The 13,480-nt window shown below is 35.2% G+C and overlaps 2 protein-coding genes across 2 annotated transcripts in view; one reads left to right on the top strand and one right to left on the bottom strand.

Annotated features, from left to right (window-relative positions):
- Positions 1–13,480, top strand: part of LOC310726363 (uncharacterized protein) — a 336,210-nt gene that overhangs the window by 308,825 nt on the left and 13,905 nt on the right. The gene's annotated exons all lie outside the window — the stretch shown is intronic.
- Positions 8,219–9,669, bottom strand: LOC310726596 (hatching enzyme 1.2-like; the record flags this gene model as incomplete). Its single annotated transcript, XM_083542349.1, has 4 exons — positions 8,219–8,606; positions 8,747–8,864; positions 8,938–9,081; positions 9,642–9,669. 4 exons carry the CDS (start codon positions 9,667–9,669, stop codon positions 8,219–8,221), a joined length of 678 nt encoding a protein of 225 aa, XP_083398475.1.

The following is a 13,480-nucleotide window of genomic DNA, read 5'->3' as shown; positions in this document are numbered from 1 at the left end:
ATAATGACTTTGATTAAAATGTGGACAGATTCCCCATGTGATGCTGAATGTAAAACCAGTGTGTTTCAGTAAGAATCAACAGTCTGTCAGTAACATTGGTGACTCTGTCATGTGATGCTGTAGGGAGGAGCTTCATGAACTCTAATCATGTTAACTGGTTAGAGCACAGAATATCTTCATTCAGCTAAAACCATTCATCATGTTCACTGTTATATTCATGTACCTGTGGATTTCTGTAGGTGAGTTATACATAGATTAATTAATAAAAAAATAATTGATAATAAAAAAAAAACACAATTATGGTCCTGACGTATGTAGGTTGATTGTGTAAAGGTTAAAAACATGTTCTCTTCTCTATGACAGGTGACTCCATGGCAGATTCAATAGAGCTTTTTACTCATAAACATCTAGATGAAGGTGATAATGTTACTCTGTCCTGCAGATACAAAACAAGTGATACAACCCCCTACCTGCACTGGTACAGACAACATCCAAAATCTAAACCTGCGTTCCTTCTTAATTTAATGCAGACTGGAACTTTAATTTCCGAAAAACCACCACAAATGGATGCTAAAATTCTTGGAGATAAAGTGGATCTGATCATCTCCTCTGCTGCTGTATCAGACTCTGATCTATACTACTGTGCTCTGGAGCCCACAGTGACAGGAAATCCAGCTGCTCTGTACAAAAACACTGACACTGTTTTGTTAGAGTATATTAAAGGAAGTAAATATGATCTTCCTTTTATCATAATCTCCTCAGTATAACAGCAATTATTTATTGAGGATAAAAGATAGAAAAGGTCTATTAAGAAAAGGTAATATTGCTGATACTGTGAAGTGATGATCTGTACAGTGAATTACTACAACAGCAGCACTTGATTATCAACACAATTTCCAAATAAAGTAACACACACTTTTATGATTTTTATATGTGCACAAAACACATTTTTATTTGATATGATCTTAAAAGTGGTTTTCTTTCATTTAGTGATTATGACACAATTACCATAAGAAAAAAACGGGTATATTGAGAAAGGAAATACGACAAGCTTTGACATTAATATAAAAATAAAAGCACATGAAATATACTTTATAGCTCATGTCCTTTTATGAACAGTGTACTTTCGTATGTTGAAGGTATAAACTGGTAACCCAATAATTTCATATCCTCCCTTTGCAGTATGCGAGTGTGTGTGAAAAGATCAGAACAGATTTTGCTGAGGTTGTAAATTATAGTATAGTTCAGTGTAGATTCCATGCTACTGAAGGTCCAGGGCTAATGGAGGCCATGTTTGTTGCTGTTCCTCACTCCCATAATGTGTTCAAGGTAACTTTATCATTTATATGCAACTTATTCAAGAAAGGAATAATTGTATTCTATTTAAATGTATAAGTTGACCATTATTTTTTAAGTTTTACTCCTTTTTTAAAGTTTCTTTCTCTTTTGGGGCACAGCACCAGCACCTCCCTGTGCTATGAGATGACGAGAGTTGTGACGATTATAAATAAATATGAGTGGGCGGAGCTACATCTGGAGACATAAGAGACAATCTCACATACACAACCCTGATATTTATTTCTTAAGCTGGAGGTCTGATTTAAACACTCAGAAAAACAATGTTACTCCTCTTTTTGCTTCTTTGCTATTGACAGAGAACATTGTTTTATATACTTGACCTTTCTCCAAGACAATGAGGAGCTGCTGTGCTGATTATTTACCACCAGCCTTGACCTATTTCTTACCCCACCCTCCTTCCATGTGTATCTCAGCTTTCCACAACAGTAGTGCTGAATTGACACTGTCTATTCAGCACTGCACTGGCAGTTGTGTTCTGAGTGGCTATTTCTTTTTGGTACCCAGAACATCAATGCTCATTAGCACCTGATTGGTATAAATGGCTTATACCAATAATTATACACCTGACTCTGATCGCACAAAACCCCTGACTTTCTGCAATTGTAGTATGTCTTCAATTGTAAGAATTAAAATCCAAAAGGTAGTCACACCAAATATTGCTTCGATGTTCTGTTTGCTAACTTTGCATTTTGTAAATTGATAAAAATAAACAATTATTTGCATTCTTACTTTACAACATATCTTCACACCTGCGTAAAAGTTACGCACATCACTGTATATTCTAAACAAGTGTATAAAATCAATGATCAAATAACTTTTCAAATGTAGTATTCATGGTTTCAGTGGTTTATTGTCATCCAGACACTTTAGTATTCTTTTAGATAAATATGAACATGTGAATTAGTTTCTTTGGATACTTAAAATCAAATGTATAGATCAGGTCAAACAACATTATCAATGCCTAAGGCACCCTGGAAACATCATTCATTAAAAACATCCCCTCAAGTACACCAAAGTTGTTGTCGGGGCTGAAAATGTCTGCATAAATATTGAGGAGAGCAACATGAGTGTTAGTGACATCTGTCTTCTCTTCCTGCGGGCTTTCTCATCTATATTCCCTGTGACATAAACATTTTCTTAAATGACATTAACACTACATTTAGGTTCAATAGAATCTACGGTATATACAATATAACTCCTGATCTTGTGTGAAGTAACTGTGGCTCATATTCATGAATGTATGTTCAATTATGTTATGTTCTGCAAAATTAATTTTTTTTCAGTGAACATTTTTTAAGATAAACAGGAACATAGTTTGGTGTGTTAAAGTCTTTCTCCACAAGATGGTGCAGTCAGTTATCCTATTATCAGACAAGTACTCAAATCCTCCTCACATCCCCCATAAATGCTAAGCTCATAATTATGAGTTATAATTTACACAATAATAAAGGCTCACACACACACACACACACACACACACACACACACACACACACACACACACACACCCGAACTCTCACACATCACTGGCTTTTATGGCTTGCTGTCATGTTTCATAGTATTATAAAGAGCAGTGGCTGTTTTATTTCATACCTCAGTGAAAAAAAAACAAAAAGTTTTTTTGGTCATTCTGTTTAATAAACAAGTTTTGTCATTACAAAATTAAAATACAAGGCAATAACGTTAACAGTAATAATAAGATTTAATACTAAATTATTTATTATGACTTTCACTTGTTTAAAACTATAAGGCTTCTAATGACTTAATACTTTATTCATTCCAATAGGAAATTTACAAATTCGAACAGTATCCACAAACTTAGACAACAAGGCATGCTATTGGAATTTGTAAAATTCCTTTTACTCTATTTTTTTAAACAAAAAAATTGAGTAAATAAAAGTTTTTTTTTTTTTTTTTCGAGTCCTGTGCAGATTAGTGTTTAAAAAGTTTAAGAATTCTTTAATAATTTATTAAAATGATTCATATAGGATTTTTTATTAACAAACTCTCATTACTGTAACAATCAGTAACAATCTCTCACTAACACTGATGTGCATGTAATGCTGTGGGTGGAGCTTTTCTAATTTTATGATGTTCACATATTAGAGCACAGAGAAAGCACACAATGTTTTAATTCAGCTAAAACTATTCATCATGTTTACTCATATTCATATGTCTCTGGCTTTCACTAGGTGAGTTACACACTGACTTTCTGTTACTCAAAAACAATAATAGTGATTAATCAGTGTGAGTGTGAGTCAGAGTTATATAGTTTTTTGTTTGATTATGTAAAAGTTTTAAACTTATGTTCTCTTCTCTATGACAGGTGACACCATGGCAGATTCAATAGAGCCACTTTTTACTCATAAAGCAGTAGATGAAGGTGATGATGTTATTCTGTCCTGCAAATACAAAACAAGTGCAACATACACCCACCTGCACTGGTACAGACAACATCCAAAATCTAAACCTGTGTACCTACTTTATATTGATGAAGCAAGTGGAAAGTGACTCAATTCCACCAAGTCTGGATGTTAAAGTTGATAAAAATAATAAACAAGTGGATCTGATCATCTCCTCTGCTGCTGTATCAGACTCTGATCTACACTACTGTGCTCTGGCGCCCACAGTGACAGGAAATCCAACTGCACTGTACAATAACCTTCACTTGTTATGTTACACTGAAGACTGCCAACAGTGGGAGACAGTGGCTTAGTGGATGGCATGTTTGCTTTACAATTTAGAGATTAAGATTTTTAATCTCACCTCCAGTGTGTGCTGAATTTGCATGGTTTCACTGTGCTTCAGAGGTTTCCTACAACAAAAGCAGAACTGTCATGTCAAAATGTAGTGTGTAAATGGGTGTGATAAAGCAATTGATGAAATTTTTAAACAAGTGACAAAAACTGGCAGTGTTTCATCTTCTGCTCTTTTGCACAGTGTACAGTGTGAGAAAGTTTAAAAAAAGAAATATCAATTATACCTCACAGGTATGTTGGTAAAAAAAAAATCAGTTAATTTTTTTTTGTTTTTTTTTTGGTAGCAGTTTAAAAAAAAAAAAAAAAAAAAAACTCTTTGAGAGGTTCCTCATCTGGGTGACATTATATATATTATAGTTCCAGCATTGTTGAAGTTATAAACTGTTCATTGATGAAGACTTGATTCAGCCCATTCAACTGTTCATGAGAATTGCAGCCCAAAACAATTGTAGCAGACTGTTTATATTAATTACAGTAATCCATCTTAACGGTTCCAGAGTTTAATCCTCAGTTCTTGAGTAAGAACAACCCTAGAATAAAGATCAGTTAAAAACATGTCTTCTGTCTGCACCATGTTACTTTTTCTGTAGTTCTATTTATCACTAACCTTTAATAATAAACAGGTTCAAAACTCAATAATCTGATTAAATACTAACTACATACTTCCTCACAACCCGATTTACTAATACAGAGAACATTTTAGGAAGTGTGATGCAGATGCAAAATTGAGCCAAAATCATCAAAATTGAAAGAAATAAACACTTCAGTGTGTATATATATATATATATATATATATATATATATATATATATATATATATATATATATATATATATATATATATATATATATATATATTCTGAAGTGTGTGATAAATATATAATACACAAGTTTTACTTTTTGTATTGAATTACTTAAATAAGTCAACTTTTAAATGATTTTGATCCAAATTTATTGAGATGCACCTGTATTATGTTCTACTCTAATGTATCATGAATGGTGTTACACAGTATATTAAAGTATATGCGTCCTGCATATGTATAGAAATATAAGATGAGTAAATTATAGCCCCTTATGTGCCGATGTTCCCGAGCACCCACCTGTACAGGCAGGACGGTATCTCAGCTTTTTTTGGCCCGTCGTGGCACACTGATCGACTCAGACCAAGAACAACGCCTCCGAGCTCCAGCCAGCTCCAATCAGTGGACTAAAAAGGATCCTCTGCCATGTCTTTACTTTTTTCCTTTCCCCAATCACTCCTGTACACTGTAAATAAACATCACGTAAACCATTTAAAACCGCTCTCCTGGTGCATGTGTTCCACCTGTCATATATGAACATACATATATACTGTATATATGTATGTTCATATATGGCCATATATTGGATTTCCGTATAGGGCACATGCAATTTTCATACACACTCTCTGAGAAACACAAAATATTGTAGGATATCATCAGGATTCCTTAAAAAGTAGTGCAAAGAGTTTGCTCCATGTTGTGTCTTCCGGAGGATCAAAAAATAAAAATGATGGTTGTAAAATTAAAATAGAAAAATAAATGTTTTCTTTACTTTACTCCAATCTCTCACTATGCTGCTACACATTGGGCCTGTTTACATACACCACCTCACAGTGCAGCAGCTGCAAAGGAAACAGATATTAAAAGTCAAAGACAATCAAAACTTTTTTACAATTCAAATGACACCGGTTAAGAACCTCATTACCTGACTGAAATGTACAGTACAGTGCATCGGGAAAGTATTCACAGAACTTCACTTTTCCTCATTCTGTTATGTTACAGCCTTATTCCAAAACGGTTTAAAGTAATTATTTTCTTCAAAATTCTATAAACAATACCCCATAAAGGAAGTAAAAGTCGTATGAAAGAAAATTTTTGAAATCTTTACAAATTTATTACGAATAAAAAACTAAAGATTTACATAAATATTTACAGCCTTTGACAAATTACGCTCAAGTGCATCGTGTTTCCACTGATCATCCTTTCTACAACTTAATTGGAGTCCACCTGTGGTAAATTCAGTTGATTGGACATGATTTGGAAAGGCACACACCTGTCTATATGAGGTCCCACAGTGAACAGTGCATGTCAGAGCACAAACCAAGTAATGAAGTCTAAGCAATTGTCTTTAGACCTCTGAGACAGGATTGTTTTGAAGCACAGATCTGGAGAAGGGAACATAACATTTTCTGAAGCATTGAAGGTCCAAATGAGCACAGTGGCCTCCATCATCCATAATTGGAAGAAGTTTGGAACCACCAGAACTCTTCCTCGAGCGGGGGTGACCATGAACACGATGGTCACTCTAAAAGAGCTTGAGCATTTCTCTGTGGAGAGAGGAGAAACTTCCTGACGAACAACCATCTCTGCAGCACTCCACCAATCAGGCCTGTATGGTAGAGTGGCCAGACAGAAGCCACTCCTCTGTAACACATGACAGCCCACCTGGAGTTTGCCTTTTGGCAATTCATTACCTGGCCAATACCACCCCTACAGTGAAGCATGGTGGTGGCAGCATTATGTTATTGGGATGTTTTTCAGTGGCAGGACTGGGAGACTAGTCATGATCGAGGGAAAGATTATTGCAGCAAAGTACAGAGACATCCTTGATGAAAACCTGCTCCAGATGACTCTGGACCTCAAACTGGGGCAACGGTTCATGTGGCCCAGCTAGAGCCCATACTTGAACCCTATTTGAACCTCTCTGGAGAGACCTAAAAATGGCTGTGCACTGACGCTCCTCATCCAACCTGATGGAGCTTAAGAGGTTCTACAAAGAAAAATGGAAAAAAGTGCCTAACAATAGTGGTGCTAAGCTTGTAGAACCATACCCAAAAAGACTTTAAGCTTTAATTGGAGCTAAACGTGCTTTAACAAAGTATCAAGCAAAGGCTGTGAATACTTATGTATATGTGATTAAAAAAAATAATAAAATATTTTAGAAATTTGCAAAGATTTCAAACCGATTTCTTACATGGTGTCATTATGGGGTATGGTTTGTAGAATTTTAAGGAAAATAATTAATTTAATTTATTTTGGAAGTGCTGTGAATACTTTCCAGATGCACTGTTCAGTATAGAGATGGATAGATAGAGCAAAAGACACAAAGAGAAGCTGTTTATTGTTGATAAATCCCAGTGTGGAGTCTGGCGGTGTGCCACTCGCTCAGGAGTTGACTATCTAATGGCTCTTTTAGGTGTTAGATTTTTTTTTCATGGTGAATCACTAAAAAGAAGAAAATAAAGACAAGAAAAAATTTAAATATAGAATTTGTATCACAACCTGAAATACAATAAAAACCTCTACAGACACTAAAGACATGACTGGGACAAAACCCATCATAGACTTTGGCGACTTGCCGACTGCAAGGAGTTGACTCTCAAATGACTCTTTTAGATGAAGGAGCAATAGGAGTATTTTTGACTCTTTTTATTTCTTCTGTATTTTTAGGGGTTAAAAATATCAACATGATTAATAAAAAGGGCTGCAGAATCGATTTGATCCAAATAAGTCTTAAAATTATTCCTTATTTCTTTAAAATGGTTAAATTCCTCACTTTTCACACTGTTTTAATGTTAATAAGATATGGCTTTATGAGGTTTGTAAATTGGTGGATTCTGTTTGTCTTTACATTTTACACAGAGTTGCAAATTGTTTGGAGTCGGGGTTGTATTCTTTTAAGGTCTCAAATGCTTCATTAATATCAAGCAACATGATCAATGAGGCACAGCCCTGATCAGAGACCAATACCAGTTTATTTACCACTTTAACCAGCGCCGTCTCTGTGCTTTGATGTAGTGTAAATCCTGACTGATACATTTCATGATTATTATTCTTATGTAGTCATGAGCAAAACTTCTGTGACTGTATATTATGTTATGTAATTCGACACCTCTACGTTCCTGTTAAACTGATACCAAATTATATTTAATAAATTCACTGAACACAAATGATATTCAGGTTCAGACATTGCTGATTTGACAATAATTGTTGTAGATTTATGATTGTAGCCATTTTATTACATACATAGCAATACGATACTAAAGTAAATTTAAATCAAGGCAAACATTCTGGACACGTTCAGCAATTGTAGAGAATGTTGATCCTCTTAATGTCGATAGTTGAAAGCTCTTGTCTCTGGCTAATCATCACAGAAGGATCAGGAATAGGGGTGATGGTGTCCAGATCATTGATGGAGAAAGCTGTGTTTCCATAGTGCATCACAGAGGAGTAGTCGTACGGCGTGTTGAGGTTGTTGGTGTTCTTCAAATTAAAATTAGATGTTGTTGTTGGGTCGATGTTTTCCCAGTTGATGGTGACATATTTATCACAGTCGCTTCGAACGTGCTCGTGGTAGAAACCGAGTGCATGGTTCAGCTCGTGTTCGACAACACCGTGGTAAACACAGCCGAACCTGCTGAGAGAGACGACCTGAGAACCGCCTGTTTTGCCCACATCAGAGTAGCAGCTGAGAGGAAAGAGAGCAGATGTGAAGAACTGACTATGACAATAATGTCAACATACAAGAATAGAATTCAAGTAGAAAAAAGATCATCAAGCTTGTAACAAGCATGTATAGGGAATGTTAAACAATTTAATGAAGCTCACCCATCATTGCTCTCGATCCTGATGTAGTCAGTTTCACTTGTTCTGGGAATAAAACTAATGCAGGTTTTGTTGTGGAAACTCGCCATGGCATTGGCAATTCTAGTCGTATCAGAAGAAGCTGTGAAGAAAATTGCCAATGCATTAATAAGAAAAAGTAAATATGTAATGTAACTGAGTAATGTGAATTAAATAAAAAACCGAGCTCAATGTGTAAGGAACCTTCACCAAGCCATTTGAGGACTTTTTCCAAAAACAGTTGTTGTTGTAGAGGCAGACCAGAGCGTTCCTGCTTCTTTTTGCGAGTATGTCTCCCTTCAGCAGCACTTCACTGGATCCTTCATACAGAGAAACAAAAAATGATAACCTGCTGATGATTTAGAATCTAATAAAGTTCTTTGCCAAAAAAATCTTTGGCCACCTGAATTTTTGTCACTGATGCACACAACATTTAATCAAAAGAAATCATAAAAAAATCCTAAAGCAGGTCTATTTCCAAATGTACATAGCAGTAATGATGCCGGTAAAGTGTGGTGGAGATCAGCAAGTTATCAGACCTTTGTTGATGGTTAGAATCCTAGTTGTGATGTCCTATCTGTCAGGTTTGGTGAGATAGAGAGCTTGTGAGAAGCCAAGCAGCAGGGCTACAATGGGAAGAGAAGTTCTGGACTCCAAAAAATTCACATACACGTACTGGAAGCAGTGCAGCCAAGACAAACGCTACGTTTGTTTTTTTTGTCCAATCAGATTTCAGCGTCTTTGTGCTGCAATGTAAATCTAATCTGCCTATGCCTTCAAAGTCAGTACTGCTGGCCTTTTTACCTTAGTTTCTATTAGTAATACATCTATTTCTTTAACTAATCAGATTTCAAATTCACCTCACAGGGCCAGCTGTTACCCAGAATGGCCCAGAAAAGCATCAGCATTTTTCCATTCTCTGATTGGTCTGAAATTCCACTGGCAAAACACTTCTATAGTGCTCTGCAAACATTAATACATCTGAGTGAGACTTTTCTTTGCCTTCAGAGGAAGAGAAATTAATTTGGTCTCGGACATATGGCCATATATTGGATTTCCGTATAGGTCACATGCAACTTTCATACACGCTCTCTGAGAAACACTAAATATTGTAAATATCAGCAGGATTCTTGAAAAAGTATTGCAAGGAGTTTATTTGCTCCATGTTGTGTCTCCCTGAGGATCAAAAAATAAAAATTTTAATTGAAAAATAAATGCTTTCTTTACTTTACTCCAATGTCTCACCATGCTGCTACACATTGGGCCTGTTTACATCCACCACCTCACAGTGCAGCAGCTGAAAGGAAACAATAATTAAAAGTCAAAGACAATCGAAACTTTTTCAAATGACACCAGTAACGAATCTTATTACCTGACTGAAATGTATATTATTTTAATTACAAGTATGTATGTGTTTATAGCATTCATGTGGTTCCATTCATACCAACACTGTCACTGATACTGTAATATAATAGTAAAGTTATACTACAACAGCAGCACTTCCTGGGTGTGGTCTTCTAGAGACGTGTTCCCTCATGTGTTAAGTTTAGAACATACAGCACTATTATACAGAATCCTCACAGAGCTGTGTTCAGAAATGACTCAACTCTACACCTTACTGTACATAGTGAGATACACACCACTGATTCTCACTGTAGTTACAGGTACTTTATATTCACCAGTAAATTCACTGTACTTTTTATATTTATGTTTGAGGATTTAGTCTATTTATTTCTTAAGAAATTTGTGTGTGCCTCAAAATTTCTCTAAATATTTACTTTATTTCCTTCTTTACAGCAGGCAGTTTTGCAGATAAAATTGGGTCAATAGATGAAGATGCCAATGGGAAGGACACAGACACTGTTACTCTGAAATGTTCATATGAGACAAGCACTGAAAACATTATGTTTTTGTGGTTGAAGCAATATTCTAACAGCACACCACAGTTTTTACTGCTTAAAGGTGCAAGATCATATAGTTCTGTAGAGCGTAAACCCACTGACACTCGATTAGAGTCCAAAATTACCAGCAACTCTACTGAACTTACTATCAGAGGTCTAAAGCTCTCAGATTCTGCTCTCTATCACTGCGCTCTTAGAGACGTAGCACAGTAATACAGAGTCAGTGAAAGACTGTACAAAAACACATCAAAGATATTTCCTTTACCTACTGTTTATCAGTAAACCACAGACACATTTGTGGTAACAGATGCAGCTGAATTAAACAGAAAAGAAGAAAAAATATATTACACATTACTATACATTAACCACATTACATTTACTATATACATTTACTATATACATGATTGCATTCATTGACATTTTCTCTTCAGTTTTCTTTCTGTTTAATTGTAATCAATCTTTCTGTCTTCCTTCACTCATGTGCATGTGTATAAAATGCAAATTACTTTCCTGAATGTGGGCAACTTTTAACTTTCTGAAAAAAAAAAAAATTAACAATGAAGGTGGAAAGACGTATAAATTCTCAGAGCTTAATAGCTTTAACTCAGTATTTGGAGAAGTCCATGGGTTCTAAATTTCATTAGCATCATTATTGTTTTATTTCAAATCATTTGTGGGCATGTACAGATTCAAAATTAAAAAAATTACCACTATCCAATATTTATTGTCCACTGGTATGAATTCATGTGAGTGCATTGTATTGTTGAAGCAGAATAAATCCTGTAACACAATAATCTGTCAGGCCGCTTTTACAGTATGAGATGAAGCAGAGTTGTGATGAATATGAATAAATATGAGTGGGCGGGGCTACATGTGGAGAAATCAGAGACAATCTCACATACACAACCCTGACATTTATTTCTAAAGCTGGAGGTCTGAACTAAACACTCAGGATCACAATGTTACTCCTTTTCTTGTTTTTCTTCACTATAGCTGATATTGGTAAGTTTTATATTACACATGAAATTATTAATTTTTAATGAACAGAAACTTAAATTTATTTCTGAAAAAATGGTCATGATATATTTTTGTAATTGATTGTATAATAGAAGCTGCTGATATCAGCATTAAACCAGAAGAAACCACTTTATCTGTAACTGAAGGCAGCAACATCACACTGTCCTGCACATATACTGGATCAGTTTACAGTCTTCACTGGTATCAACAAAAACCTGGATCAAGACCAGAGTTTCTGCTGCTGATTGATGAAACAAGTGAACGTGTCACAGAAGCTCAACCACCTCATCCACGATTGTCCATAAAACTTGATAAAACTAATAAGAAAGTGGATCTGCACATCTCCTCTGCTGCTGTATCAGACTCTGCACTGTACTACTGCGCTCTGAGGCCCACAGTGACAGGAAACCCAACTCCACTGTACAAAAAGCACTACACATGACTGCAGCAGATTCATGCTTTTATCACTAGATGGAGCTGTTTACATGTTTACCTCTGCATGATCAATCCACCAAGCAGTCAGACTCAGTAACTGAATGAAAAGAAATAAAACTGTAGTTCTCTTGTCTCAGTGATTCTTAGGTAATGATGGGCAGCAGAGCCGTTTTATTAAAAATGATAATAACATTTAAATTGTATCAATCCAATGACAATGAATAAAAATATAGATGAGAAAGACAGGTAGGACAGGCAGCACATCAGGCCACAGGGAAGAAGTGAGAAAATAAAAAAACAAATACAAACACCTAGTAAATACTGTATCACTGCAACCTTCACTCAATCCAGCAATATAAAATATATATGAAAGTAATAAAAAAAATCAAAACATGCAATAGTTTACTCATTATATTATATATTTTAGTGTAGAGCAGAGATGCCCAAACTAGGGTCCGCAGGCCAAAGATGGCCCCAGATGACCTTTGATTTGGCCCGTCATGTCATATCTGATTAAAGGATAAAAAATTGTAAGGAGGATTCCACTGCCACATAGATTTATATCTAAGTAAGGATTATTTTTTTTTGTTTTGTTTTTTAAGCTGCAAAAAAAATGCATTACCTTCTTCTGTGAGCAAACCTTCAGTCAAAACTTTTGAATATAAGGACCAGCATCATGTCTCTTATTAGAGGTCACTGATATTGCAGTCATACGGCTTTATTGTTTATAGCTTGAATTATTGTTTTAAACTCTATAGTACTGTTAATGGAATTGTTTCTATGTTTGCATTGTGCTGTGATTCATTGAACTAGAAAGTGCAGAAAATAAAACTACATTAGCTGTTTTCTATTTATTTATTATTTAATATCTAAATATAATGAATTGATCAATGAAGGGGAATCATGGTAACTTTACATTTAATAATCATTTTGTTACACAGTCCTCAATCATGTTTAATTTTTAGCACTTCATGAGAAAAAGATGAGGTGTAGTCACATCAGTTCTGACATCAGGTTGGGTAACAATCCATTATTTTAAAGATTTTATTAAAATCAGTGGTAAATGATGATAATACAGTTTAGAATATGCTGGTAATAATGAAGGCTTCGATTTTAATATGCAGCATTTAATAATGACTTTAATTAAAATGTGGACAGATTCCCCATGTGATGCTGAATGTAAAACCAGTGTGTTTCAGTAAGAATCAACAGTCTGTCAGTAACATTGGTGACTCTGTCATGTGATGCTGTAGGGAGGAGCTTCATGAACTCTAATCATGTTAACTGGTTAGAGCACAGAATATATTCATTCAGCTAAAACCATTCATCATGTTCACTGTTATATTCATGTACCTGTGGATTTCTG

The sequence above is a fragment of the Silurus aristotelis genome (genome assembly GCF_946808225.1).
Source record: "Silurus aristotelis genome assembly, chromosome: 5".
In the NCBI taxonomy this organism is placed as follows: Eukaryota; Metazoa; Chordata; class Actinopteri; order Siluriformes; family Siluridae; genus Silurus; species Silurus aristotelis.
This window is presented reverse-complemented; position numbering and strand designations above follow the sequence as displayed.